This window comes from Centrocercus urophasianus, unplaced genomic scaffold, assembly GCF_019232065.1.
Source record: "Centrocercus urophasianus isolate 14NV4802_14NV808 unplaced genomic scaffold, USGS_Curo_1.0 seq_19, whole genome shotgun sequence".
In the NCBI taxonomy this organism is placed as follows: domain Eukaryota; kingdom Metazoa; phylum Chordata; class Aves; order Galliformes; family Phasianidae; genus Centrocercus; species Centrocercus urophasianus.
Window position 1 is genome coordinate 976,389 of NW_024884744.1, and position 13,641 is coordinate 990,029.

The 13,641-nt window shown below is 52.7% G+C and overlaps 1 protein-coding gene across 1 annotated transcript in view; it reads left to right on the forward strand.

Moving 5' to 3' along the window:
- Nucleotides 1-7,075: 7,075 nt before the first annotated feature.
- The window catches only part of KCNAB1 (potassium voltage-gated channel subfamily A regulatory beta subunit 1), a 33,717-nt gene continuing 27,151 nt past the window's right edge, over nucleotides 7,076-13,641 (forward strand). The window contains exon 1 of the mRNA XM_042820748.1: nucleotides 7,076-7,311. Coding sequence (XP_042676682.1) covers nucleotides 7,076-7,311 — 236 coding nt within the window. The remainder of the gene's footprint in view (nucleotides 7,312-13,641) is intronic.

Below are 13,641 nucleotides of genomic sequence, written 5' to 3' on the forward strand. Positions count from 1 at the left end.
GCTGGTGTAGTACTTGTAACTGCACTCATCGTCACCTTGGTGAGCTTTATGCTATGTGGACATAATTGTACATGTTAACTCATGCTCTTTTGCTACTGGGCTGTGATCTGTACAAGCTGGTGATCACAGGGCTGTGTATCAGTGGTTGCTGTGGCAGAATCTATTGCTACAGCGTGGGTTCTGTTGAAAGCAAACCTAATTTTTTAGTGTATCATATTTCAAACAACAGCTCCCTGATAAACTGACAGCCTTAGAGTACACTTCAATTTTTAGTCTGAAAGACCTGAGGATAGTTTTCATTGTTGCGTTGGTATCTCTTAGGTAAATGGTGAGATGACAATAAAATCTCCCTGGTGTGCTGCAGAAGTACTTCAGCCTCTGAATGCTGTAGCAGTTGCTTGTTATTAGTAGGCTTGCTCTTGCTGCCACTGCTACGTTGTCAGTTACCTTGACAGCAAATAGACAAAACAGAAGGAATCACTAAAAAGTAGGGAATATTGAGCATTTCTCATATCCCAAACCTCCCCAGTTTTGAGTGAGACACTTCTAGCTGGTCTCCTGGAAACAAACTGCAGTGTGGTTACAAAGCAGCTGGTGAGGTGTGGGTGACAACGGCCACGATGTGCATCAGGACTGGTGTGTTGGTGCCTCGTGATGTGTCCCCAGCACACCAGGATGGGAATCTTGTGTTTGCTGCGTGCTGTGGACTGGGAAGTGCTTCCATCTTCCATCTGCACTGGAGGTGTAAGGTGTTCCTGCACACTGTGTGTATGCTGAAGTTGGGCATCCACTTTAAACATCTTCTCATCATGTTGGTCTGTGAAATGGAGCTTGGCAGCAATTCCTGTGCTCTTTTAGAAATCTTCTTTCTTGTTTCTCTTTGTTTTTTAAACCAGAAAGGTGAATATTGAAATGTCTAGGCATAAACTATTGCACTATAATCGAAAGGTCTTACGGAAACGAAGTTTGTGATCTTTCGCTATCTTCCCCTGTTGACACCTGTGCCATGCATTGTAGGAGTGGGTTGTTCTTAGGAAGGTCAGTGGTGTTATCCCAGCAGTTCTGTGTGTATAGGACAGTCAGAAGTGGAGAGGAACGTAAATACTCTGTTCACTTTCTTAAAATCCTACATTTAGCACATAGTTTACAATCTAATATCTGTAGCTGCCCTGTACAGTTGTTCACCTCAAGTCTTCAGTAAAACATGTCAGCAGTTAGAGGAATTTGTATTGGGGGCATTCCCCACCATTCTCAATTTTTAACATTTTTTCTGCTTGTGAAATGATAAAGTACTGTGAGCCTTAATTTTTATCCACAAATAAAAATGTTATGTTTGAACACCGGTGTGATGTGTTTCCTAGGGCTGCTCGGGGCCCATCCCTTCTGGGCTGCAGCCCTGTGTGTGGGTGAGGTGGTGTCCATGGCTGTCCCTTCTGCATCCCCACGAGGCTCTGTGCTGCTGCCTCCTGCTTGTGTTGGTGCTGGGATAGAGGTAACTCATTCCTGAGATGCGTGGGATTCGAGGCTGTGTGTAGGTTCCTGCTCTACAAAGAAAAAGGCAATTGTGGAAATAGAGCAGTGCAGTCTGAGGCTGTGCAGAGCTGCCCTTCTTTGCAGGAGTGTGCATGTGTGCTGCTTGTATCTGTGCCAGATGGCCGAGCTGTGCTCCAGCACCCACAGTCCTGGTGGGAGCACTGCTGGGCTGTGCCTGCTGCTGCTGGGGGGCTCTGGGAGCTGCCACCCCTCGGCTGCTGCTGCATTGCAGCCCGTTGGGCCAAGCTGCGTTTTGTGGCCAATTTGAATGTGATGCAGGCCGTTCAGTCACTTGGCCCTTTGCTTTCGGGGCTGTCCCCATTCTGGTGATGCATTCCTTAATTGCTGGCTGCTCCTGGTGCTCAGTGATCCCGCTTGAGGACTGCCAGGTGAAAAAGGCATTAATTAACATCACCTGCATTTCTTTGTGCTCGGGTGCGATGTTTGGCTCTGGGCTGACTGCTAAAAATTCCACGAGAAGATAAAAGACTGCAGGGAGCTGCTTCCTCATCAGGTTAATTGCAGCAGACGGACTCGCTGAGAGAGGAGCGTCAGTGCTGGATGTGTGCAGTGTGCAGCCATGCCAGGTGGGTGATGAACAACAGCACCCATTAGCCTCTGCTGCTTCTAATTGCACTAATTGCACTGCCTTTGGCCCACGTGTGACAGCCTGTGCTAACCACAGAAGCATTGAGGCTGGAAAGAACAGTTCCCCACCCCCGCCTGCTCGCTGCCCACATCTTTGAGTGCCACCAGGGACTGTCACCCCACCAGTGCCTGTGCCAGTGCCCAGCTTGTCCTTAGATAAGGAATATTTTCTAATATCCAACCTGAAAGATGTACCTCCAGTGTAGTATTAAGACTCCAACATGGCCATGCAGCTCTTTCTGGGCCTGCAATGGGCAGCACAAACAGGAATTCTCTGACACATCTGCCTTGTTCTCCAGAGAGCTGGGTGCAACCTGGGCTGGGGATGCTGTGCTCCTGGGCTGGGCGCAGGGCCTGCTGAACTGCTGCTGGTTGCACAGGGGAGGCACTCAACCAATTAAGCACCTGATGAATCTTTCCCTGATGGGGTTCTAATTACCTTAGGTAGAGGACAGGGTGAAGAGAGATTGCTGTTAGCCTAAAGGCTATCACTTAGGCTTTTGCTAATTGGACCCTGCATTTGAAAATTACTTGGCTCCTATGGGATGAAATCTATATGTTGCTTAGCTATCACTTACAGATATTTTCCAGCTCAACCTGTGCCTGTGCAAGGCTTGAGTTTTTCTGCTAAAAACCTCTAGGCAGGACCTTGCAGTAAGTGCTGCCCATGTGTCCTGCTTAGGATATCCCTGTATGCAGGGAGGTCCTGGGGATGTGCACCTAGCTGGACAATTTGGGGCAGTGCTGGTGGTGAACGTAGCTTGGGGTCTGAAATGCAGGGATTCATTTTAAGAGAGTCTTAAGTGGGTGAACTTAAAGCAAATTTTGCTGTAACTGCTAGAGAATTGGTAGATCAGAATTTGCATTCCTGTGTTTTGGAATGGGGCAGAAGAGATCTCTTGTGAGGGGACGTGCAGGTGGGGCTGAGCAGCCCAGGCTGGCACAGAATGGTTCGAGAGATACAAAAAGCAAAACGAAAAGGAAAACACTTCTAAATGCAAACTGTGTGGAGTGCATTAATTCACCATGGAAACCTAATGCTCTTCTGAGCAGAAAGCATCTATTGGAGTCTGTTAGAAATGATTCTCTTATTTACATCTGAAAAGTACTAGGGATGAGTAAAGTGGTGTCTGAGCCAGAGGAAAATGCAGGTTGGGTGTTAGGAAAATAATATTCTCTGAAAGAGCAGTGATGCAGTGGCACAGCTGCCCGGGGAACGCTGCAGTCACTGTCCCAGGAGGTGCTCCAGAGCTGCAGGGACGCAGCACTGAGGGACGTGGGCAGGGGGGTGAGCTGAGGATGGGTTGGGGGTCTTGGAGGTCATTTCCAGCCCTCACAGCTCTTAAAAATTACTGCTGTGCACCTGTCAGGTGGACAAGGAGTGTTAGGGGAATGTTCTGCTTTCAGACTAGCAGCACACTGCTTGTTCCTACTGGCCATCCTGCACCCCAGCATGGGACCGCTTGCTTCACCAATGACTGCCTGGACCTTGCTGCACTGCTGCCCATGCCAGGCTCACAGCCGTGCAGCTCAGCGCTGGGCACGCAGCACCAGCAGTGTTAACCTGTGTCAGAGTGACTGCGTGATGCTGGCACGGGGGGCTCACCCAGCTCAGCTCCCAGTGCCCATCAATGTTTAATGGCAGCTGAGCGGCTTGGCTTGCAGGCAAGCGATCCTGCTGCATGTTTTATAGGGCGAGTGGGCAGCTCCGGTGGCATTACCGACCCGTGGCACGTGGTGGGATGTGCACTGTCACAGGTCTGCTGTGAGACAAACAATGCTCCGTTAGGGAGGAACAAATAGCGAGCAGGTGCTTTAATGTGGTTACCTCTGTGCTGACTGATCCCTGCTCAGGGCCTTTGTTTGGGAACAGCTGCATGGTGCTGTGGTTGGGTGAGTGGTAAACACAAAAAGCTGGTTGAGCTCACTGTGTTTATGCAAATATTTCAGAACTTCGTTTTGCTTTTCATAGAATCTATTATAGAACCACAGAATGGTTTGTGTTGGAAGGACTTCTGGTGCCCATCAGTCCAGCCCCCTGCCATGCACAGGGACACCCACAGCTCCGTCAGGTGCTCAGAGCCCCACGGCCTAACCATGGCTGTCTGCAGGGGTGGGGCACCCACCCCCCTGAGCAAAGCTGGATTTTGGTAGGCAGCTCCCAGGTGGAAGAACTCAAACAATTGTATGAAGCCTGGAAGACATCTGTGCAAGGAGTGTGTACTGCCTGAGTGGCTCGGGGCTGGCTTAGAGGCTCCTGGAGCTGCTGGAAGCTTCTCCCTTTTTGGGAAATGCTATAAAATGTACTGACGTGGGATAGCACTGTAGAACTGCAACGTATTTAACATCCTAAGTGCCCTTAGAGTGCTTTTGTCCTCCCTCTTTCCCCAAACACAGGGCTGGTCGTGCTCCTGCATGCCCGGTGTGGTTTGTTCCATGACCCTTTATTTCGAGGCAGAAGAAAGCATGTTCAGCTCGAGCATCCCTTCCTGAGCAGATCTTCTTCAAGCACCACTCCCTCCACAAACAAATCAATTGGTGAGAGCCCCAGTTTTGCTCTCCTCTGCAGGGCAGCCACGGCCGCACAGCTGGAGGCCGCTTTGGGGCGAGGACCACACTGTGCCGTGCAGCCCATGGGCACAACGGTGTGCCTTTCAGCCCCTGCAGGACGCCATACAGATGTTTCCACGCAGAGGTCGCAGCTCCCCTTTCGGGTTAAGCTCTGCGGCCACGTATCTAATTACGGCTCTGAGCTGGCAGAGGGTTATAGAGGGAGGACGGTGCGTGCCGCAAATCAGTTTAAATGATTTGAGGGCAGCAACTGCGCTCAGGGTCGGACGCAGCAATGCTGGCGGCACGCACGGGAACCGTGGGCAACAAGAGCGCGGAGGAAGCGCTGAAGCTGAGGAAGCAGTCGGTGCTGTCCCTGGGCAGCAGGGAGCGAGCCTCGCGTGGCAGTGCTGAGGGCACCAAGGAGGCGCGGGCAAAGCTGGCGGCGCAGCAGCGGGCACGGCGCCTGGCACTGCTGCGGGAGCTGGAGATGAGCTGGTACCTGCGTGGCTGTGAGCTCTCACACGAGCACACCGTCGCCTACACCACCGGCATGCCGCACAGGTAGGGCAGCTCGCGGCGCGACAGCCGTGCTGCTGATAGCAGCTGCGATGGGAGCCCACGGCAGCGATAGCCGCACCAACATCGCAGCGATAGCCGCGGCCGTGGCGATACTGATAACGGCTGCTATAGCCATAGCAACGCTTGTGTCAACTATGATAAGAATAGAAGGGTCTTGGCTCCGGGATTCTGACATTTCCAACTGTTGGGGGCTTGTTATCCCTGGATTGTGGTGAACTGAAATTGCTGACCTTTTCACAGCCTCCTTTCCCAGCTCCCAAGTTCCTCGTCCAAACCCACCTGTGATAATTTGGGCACTTTTCTGGTAGCTGCTGTTTCCAGGTGGCTGTGGTTGCATCTGAGTGGGGCTCGGAAGCAGGTGTGTGAGATGGTGTGGGTAACAGGGGAACACAAAAGGAAAGTGGTATATAACCACGAGAGGTGGAGAAAGCAGCAATTCAGCGTGAAGCTATCAAACCGCTTGCAAAGGAAACCCAAACAACTCTGCAAGCTGAGACCAAGTGGTGGTGGCTGCTCTGTGGCACCATAAGGTCACAGGCATGGGGATAGCTTCTGGGAAAGGTGAATTCCTCATGATACTGAGTTGTGCTGGCCTCTGCGGCCCTAAACCAGAGAAAATGTGATGTCTGAAAACAGCAGGGTGGCTTGTGGGAATATTTCTTTGCCTTTGGTTCATCTTGCTTTATAGATGGATCCAACAGGAGGTAAAACTGACAGGTTTGATATAGGAGCTTGGACGGGGTGGAAGGATGGATTCCTACATGCCCTGGCATTGTGGTGTGGGGAGGGGAGGACGGGTAACCCACATTTCCATGCACAACTCCTGTCTGTGACATTGAATTATAATCTTTTAAAATATGTTTTCTTTTTTAGCTCAGCCCTTGTTTATCTGCTTTGAAAGCTTTAAGGATTAGCTGAGTGCATGATATATCCATCACTTGATTATTTAACTGATATTTCAGATGTATTTGGGATTGAGAGGAGAGCCAGGAGGTGGGCTGAGTGTTTAAAATGTAAGAGCCCAGGAAACCTGCATCCTGTGCTGCATCCTGTGCTGCATCCTGAGCAGCTTCCCTGACCAAGGCATTGCTAGGTCTGCTCTGACCTGGAAGCTCTGCTGGTGCCCCCAAGCCTTGCACTGTTTCTCCCTTCCCCCTGGGGATGCAGGATGTTTCTGTACTGCATGCACTTAAGAGAAACAGCTGCAGGCTCTGGGAACTCAGATCCCAGCCTTAAAGCCTGTGTGTTGGGTCAGAGGATAATGCAGCACTCAATACAGGCTCAGTATTTCCCCTGTCTGCTTGGGTTATTTGTCTCTGTGGGGCTTTGGCTGCCTTGTTCCCCTGCATCTGCTTATACACAGCATCCTTTTGGGCCTTTGAAACGTAGCAGTGGAAGTTACAGAGCACTTAACCTGGGTTGTGACATTTTACATCAAGGTAGGTGAGCCCATCAGGTTTGAAGGAGCCATGTAGGAGACGCTTGCAGCACTCATCTCTCCAGCCAAGGCCTCAAATAAACCCTGTGAGAATATTCTTTTTGACGTTTGTTGGCCTTGGGTGGAATCCCAAACAAATATTTCCCATTCTCTAAATATAAGACCTGGGAAACAGGGTCGGCACTCCGTTCCCACTGGCAGCCCTCGCCCCTCGGAGTGCTCTCCCGTTATTGGCAGCACTGCGCTCCCAGCCGGAGCCCACTTGAGTTGGAGTGCTCCCCTTACAACAACACAAAGGCAAGTGCTGCTGCACGGTGTGGGGCCATGCACTTGTACAAGCCTTCCTGTGCTGACATCCCAACCCACAAGCCGGCCCTGCAGAAAGCCAGCGAAGCACCGCTGCGGGGCAAAAAGCCGAGCGTGGCCCCCAGAGACCATCCTACAGCTGGGGCAGGGAGAGCGAGTGGGGCCAGCGAGCGGAGGCAGCTGGAGAGGTTCCTCCACCTCCACGGGCTGTCACTGCACGAGAGCGTCCAGGCGCAGGCGGGGATGGTGTACAGGTATGGGCAGAGTCCGCGTGCTGGGGCTGGCCGAGCTGTGGGCAGGGGCTGCCTGCGTCCTTGAGCCTCTGCGGGCGGGTTGCTGAGACCCAGGAGATGCTGTAGTGGCCGTTCTCTGCTGTTTGAATGCTGCAAGAAGTTTGCACGGCCTTGAGGAATGGAAAGTGCATGGGGGTGGCTTTAATCCCTGCGGGTGCTCGGGCTGGGCTGGACGGGGTCCTGAGCAGCCTGAGCTGCCCCATGCCTGGGGTTCTGCTCTCAGCTCCGGCTCTGTCACCCTGTGTGCACCTTGGCAGCTTGGCTTATGGGCTGCTCTTCATCCATCTTCAGCCTTTAACGAGATGGAATAAAGCACTGCAATACAGTTAATTTCTGCTGAAGATGATGGATTCCAGCAAATCCGTTCTCCTGAGTCCATGCATTTTTCACGGCTGACAGAAGCAGCCACGATATGTTGCACTTCACACAGCCCAGCCCCAGCAGAAGGAATGCTCTGCAGGACCATGTAGAACCTCTGGCGTATGCTGTGGTGGTTCTTGTTGTTACGTGGGTCTTCTGATGCCTATTTTCTAAAGATTTCTGTCCCACTTTGGGCCAAGGCCCGTTGTGTAAACGCTTCTCTTTCCCAGCATGGCTCAGTCACCTCCCAGAGTTTTGTCCCGTATCTGTAGGTCTGATCTAAAGACAGCATGATTAAAAAAAAAAAAAAAGAAAAAAGAAAAACTTTTTAATGAAGAGCTACTTAATTAATTGTGATAAACAAAAGAACTGTTAATAAGAAACGCTGCCTAAATGCTCATAAGCCGGTTTGTTTATAGGGTGATTAGTTCCTTTCCCTTTCATTGCTTCAGCAAACGCAGCTTAGTTCAGCCTGTTACAGAACAACAGGCAGAGCAGCAGTGCATCTCATGGCTTTGTTGCTGGCACCAGCAGCATTGCTCTCAGGCAATAGCAGCACTGCTCTCAGATGGAGCATGGCTGCTGCTGGCTTCAGAGCACAGCTATGTTGTGCTCACTGGATGTACCTCACAGCACTGACATCTTCCCCATCCTGGTGCAGACCGATGGCTGTGCCCGTGCCCAGCTGTGCCCTTTGTTCACTGCCAGCTGTCCTTTCTGTTAAGTGATTTCTCCTTCTGAACTATGGCTCTCTAGTGCAAGGCAGGTATTCCCATGCCCAGCCGTTTTCCAAATGATTTCTCTTTCCTCTTGCTGCTTATGGTTCACGTTATTTTTGTACAGCTTTCCGCATGAATGGATGGAGGTGGGCAAAGAGCAGCTGTGTGCAGCTCGGTGGTCAGGGGACCCACGGTGTGCATGGTGTGGGGCCTCCTCCCAGCACAGCAGGGCAGGGATCTCCTGTTCCCAGCAAGTTGCCAAATGCACACCCATGCTCTTGCACACGTGTGCACACATAGTTTCCTGTGAAGTAATCTACTCTGAAGCCTCTGAGCTCCCCTCAGCAAGCACATCTGTTCCCATCATCGGTAGCAAAGCCATTTGCTCACCTGCTTCTGCTCTCAGAGCACGCAGCATCTCCAGCACTGTGCCGTGGCGCTGGCAGAGTGGGATTGTTTGCAGAGCTCCCAGTGTGTTTTAAATGCCCCTTTCCAGCCCCCAGAATGCAGCTCTGTGACCCACTTTGCACACAGGGATGTTTCCTCATAATCGATTCCAGTCTGTGAGCCTCCGATCATTATCAGTGAATGATCAGCCCTGGATTCCTGAGCAGGGTGTGTGATGTCCCGGGGAGATATGAGGAGAAGATGTGATGGGGAATAGGATGCCAAGCAAAATGTCCGTGACAAAAAGCATCGCTCCTAAACCTACAGGCATCAGCAGATGGCTGCAGGGTCCGCATGCTGGGGGAAGGCAGCAGTGATGGAGCTGAGCAGGGATGCTCTGCACCCCGTGAAAATGCACTTTTTATTCCTTGTTTCTCCCTGTGCTGTGGTGCTGGTGCTTGGGCCAAAGGCTGCAAAGGGGATTTGGTTCCCTCCTGCAGCTCTGGTGCCTGCTGTCTCCTGATAAGCTCTGCTGAATTTTCTGTGCTGGTTTCATTGTCGCTTGGCTCCATCCCCATTCTGGATAGACCTGGGTAGCTGCAGCCGTGCAGGCACTGTCCTCTGCAGGGGAGCCCTGCACTCCTTGTGGGTGACACTGCAGCACCTCGAGGGCTGTCCTCAGTTCAGGGTCCAAAAATGTGAAGTACCTTTGTAGGATGCTCTGCAAGAAAAAGGAAATATTCTTCCCAAAGGACCTTCATGGCAGGGGGGGGGGAGGTAGGAGTGCCAATCACCCCGCTGCTGCACCAGTTCCATGCGCTGACCACAGCAGATGCCCCCGGTACTTTGGGAGTGCTTTCTCTCAGTTGCAGTGCTCCGTCTCTGTCAGGCAGCACAAGGGCTGTGGGGCAAAGTGCCTCAGCCTGCTTCGTGGGATGGCAGGAGAAGCATGAAAGCTGGGAAAAATCTCTCTTTGGGAAGGACATATTTTAGCAGTGCTTACTATACGTTATTGGTTTAAGCAAAATTGCCACAGGTGGAACGTGAAGGGTGCAGCTCCAGCAGTGCTGCGGCTCCTGCAGGGGATGCCCTGTGGGCTGGTGCTGGGCACCGTGCTCTGGGCTGCCCCCCACCCGCTGCCATGCAGGGAGCTGCTTTCAGCATCCAAGCCTCACCTCTTAGAACATATTTCTTTACAGAACTTTATTTAGAGAAATGAGCTGCTACAAACTGCAGTCGGGCGGTGTTTGACGTGTATGGATAGCAGAATAATGTACGTAATTGCCTAAATTTACTATTCAATAAGCAGAGACGAGTTGGAAATACACAGCTTGGGCTGAGCTGCATTTGGAATAAATGTATTAATCACTATGCAAGGAACCTTGGGAAGACTGCGTTGTCTGCGCGGTGCAGTGTGTGGCATAACAGAGAAGTGTTGGCTCAGTGCACGTTGCTCGGTGCACACTGCTTGGTGCACGCTGCTGGCCTCGTGCTCCCTTCCTCACCCTGCCTGTGTTGTTGCACGCTACAACAGCACTGAGATTGAGGGGTGCAAGCATCCTCTGGGCTCATAATGGGGGAAACCCTGACCTGCCCTTGGATGGAGTGGTGCTGCAGTCAGCATTGGGCTGGGCCCAGGCTGGGAGAGGGTTGAGAACGGGCAGCTGTTCCCCTTCCGTGATACTTAAAGTCTGTTCTATAGGGTGAACTTACACAGCTGGGCATCCTGCTAGCATCCTGCTCTGATCTGATTAGAATAACCCCAAATACTCTATTTTCATGATAGTTTTGATATGTTTATTGCTTGTTCCCGCCGCAGGGGAATGATAACTCAAGCTTGGGCTATTCCCTGTGACACAACATTTGTCATCTCCCCTCCTTGGTGTTGCCTTTGCTGTGGTACATCCCTGCAGGGTCAGCCCAATTCCCACTGCTGTCCTGCTACCTCGCCATGCTTGCACAGGAGTGATGAAGGGAGGTGTAATGGAGCTTCTCCATCAGCAGGCAGCCCAGCAGGAAGCCTGGTTGTTTTCTGCACTGAGATAGAGCAGAACTGCACACACTGCGTTCATAGCCAAAGCTTCTGAGGCACAATTTATGTTGGGATGTGCGGTGAGGATTCACCACGGGTGTCCTGCTGGGCTCAGGGCACATTACCTGCTGCAGCCCCGATGCTGAGGTTTGAGTGGTGTGTGGGGATGGCTCCACGGAGGCAGCGGGGTCTGCAGTGAGCCCCAGCTGGCACCGGGATGGGGCACAGGTTGGGTGGGCTCTGCAGCTCCCGCAGCTGTGCCTTGGGACAGGACTGTGCCTATATGGCAGTGGTGGGGGAACGTCTGTCCTGCAGAGCTTTCTGAGGTTAATCCCTGCCAGGTTCCTCCTCTCTGTTGTTTGCTGCTTTCTTCTCAGTGGTGCTGCCTGATCTGCAGCCTGCATGCTGCAGAAGCCCTGTGGCGCTGGGCAGCCGAGCTCACCGGATGCCTTTTCCCTGCCAGCAGCAGAAGGAAAGCTGCAAATGTAGCAGCGGCGATGGTCACAGAGCAGAGCAGCGTGAGGAGCTTAAGGGCTGCTCTGTGCCGAGTAGGAAGGCTGGATGCTGGCTCTGCCTCTATGCAGAGCATTGCTGCGGCCGAGCAGTTCTCCAAAGCTGCTCTGGAGCTGCCCAGGCGCTGTGCGCAGTGCAGGAGCTATCCAAGCAGAGCTGGGGGAACCGGGGGAAAGCAGAGGGGGAAAAAAAAAGGCTGCTTGGGAGCGAGCAGAAAAGCAGCTCCGATTTCCCCTGTAATGTCACACAGAGCTATGCAGCTGTGCAGCACTGAGCTGTGGCACACTGATCACCCGGGCTGTGAAATGGAAGCTCGGTGCCTGCAGCGCAGGGTGATAACGAGCGAGGAGTTGTTCTCCCCTCCCATATGATAGATACGCAGGCACAACTTCAATAAAATATAGCTAAACTGGGAATAACTTCCTGTCTTGTTGAAGAGGCTATGAGCAGAGAAACTTTGCCGAGGGGCTCATGTGCCATTGGTGGGGCCGGTCTCCTCCATGTCACTGCCTTCTCCTGGCAGTGAAGGGTTTCGGCTAAAGCGCTTAAAGCAGCTGAGGTGGCATTGTTATCGGTGACCTGGATTGGGTCTGCACAGCTCTGGGTTCCTGCAGCCAGCAGCCAGCTGAGCTCTTACAGCAGCCATCCTGAGAGCCCACCTCAGGCCCAAAATACATTTGGGTTGTGCTTTAAAAGCTGTGTTAGGCTGCTCAGTGTGTTTGCATAACGATTAAAAGCATAACAGCATAACATTTCCATTTTCTTGGTTAACGTGCAACACTTCATGTCTGTGTGGAGCTACAGGGGGAAGAGGGCACTGCTTTGAGGTTTTTTAAAACTAAAGCTGGTGACTTTACACCAAAAGAGGTATCCCACATTTTAAGTGCAAGAACAGTCTCACCAGGAGTTGTTGCTTTTGGGGCTGAGTGGCTGGAAAACTGTGCTGTGGAAAAGGATCTGGGGATGCTGGTTGACATGAGCCAGCAGTGTGCCTAGGTGGCCAAGAATGCCAATGGCACTGCAGCCTGTGTCACTGCAAGAAAGACACTGAGCTGGGAGGGGCCTGGAGCACATGCACTAGAGAGAGTGGCTGAGGGAATGGGACGGCTCAGCATGGGGAAGAGGAGGTGGAGGGAACGCATTATGGCTTTCCAACTCCCTGAGAGGAGGTTGTGGTGAGGGCGGTCAGCCTCTGCTCCCAGGTAACAGTGACAGGAGGAGGGCTGATGGCCTCATGCCATGCCAGGAGAGATTCATGTTGGATATTAAGTGAAATTTATTCTGTGGAAGAGCAGTCAGGCACTGCCACAGCTGCCCAGGGAGTAGTGAGCTCAACTTCCCTGGAGGGGTTCAGAACAATGGAGATGTGGATCTGAGGGATGCTGGCAGTGGTGATGGTGGGGTGGTCGAGCTTGGGGATCCTAACCCTAGCCCTGGGCAGCCTGACCTAGTGCTAGGCAGCCCTTCCCACAGCCAGGGGTTGGCATTTGATGATCTTTAAGCTTCCTTCCAGCCTAAGGCATTCAATGATCTTGGAGGTCTTTTCCAATCTTAACGAGTCTGTGATTGTATGATTCTCTCCTTGGGGTCCCTCTGCACAGCATAGTGCGGGCAGCTGTGTCAGTGACCCTCAGTTCCACACCCATTGGATGCATAGCAATGTTAATTTGAGATGGGTAGCATTCATTTATTGATGATCTTGCAGTAACCTGACGCCAAACGTTGTGTCTGAGATGGTGACTCCCAGGCTATGAGCTCAGTTAGCCCAGCTTTTAGACGCTCTCCCCAAAGCCACCCCTGCACCCCATCCTCCACTCCCCACACCCACAGGTCCGCCCCCAGCCCCCTGCCGAAGCTGAAGCGGAGGATGTTCGCTGCGGCCGTGCGGGGAGCGTGGGGCAGGAAGGAGTTAACCCAGCGGCACTCCAGAACACAGCGCTTGTTCTCGCCCTCCCCCTCTTCTTTTTTTTTTTTTTCTTCCTTTTTTTCCCCATGATTAGCCCATTTTCAACGTCAAGCCGCTCCGAGCGCTGCTCTCCCCTTTGCTTCTTCCACCGGCGCCTTTGTGTCCGTACAAAAGGCAGCTCCTCTCCCGGGGGTGCAGCGGCTCTGGAGGGGCTCCGGGCGCCCGGCTGGGCTCGGGGCGCTCCCGCACCGATGTAACGCGGCGGCGGCGAAGCCTGCGAGCACCGGGGGCAGCTCCATGTTCCCCCGAGCGCCCGACTAAAGGCGGATGCCGCTCCCCGACCCACCGCGGCCGTCGCCGGGGGAGGTGTGACC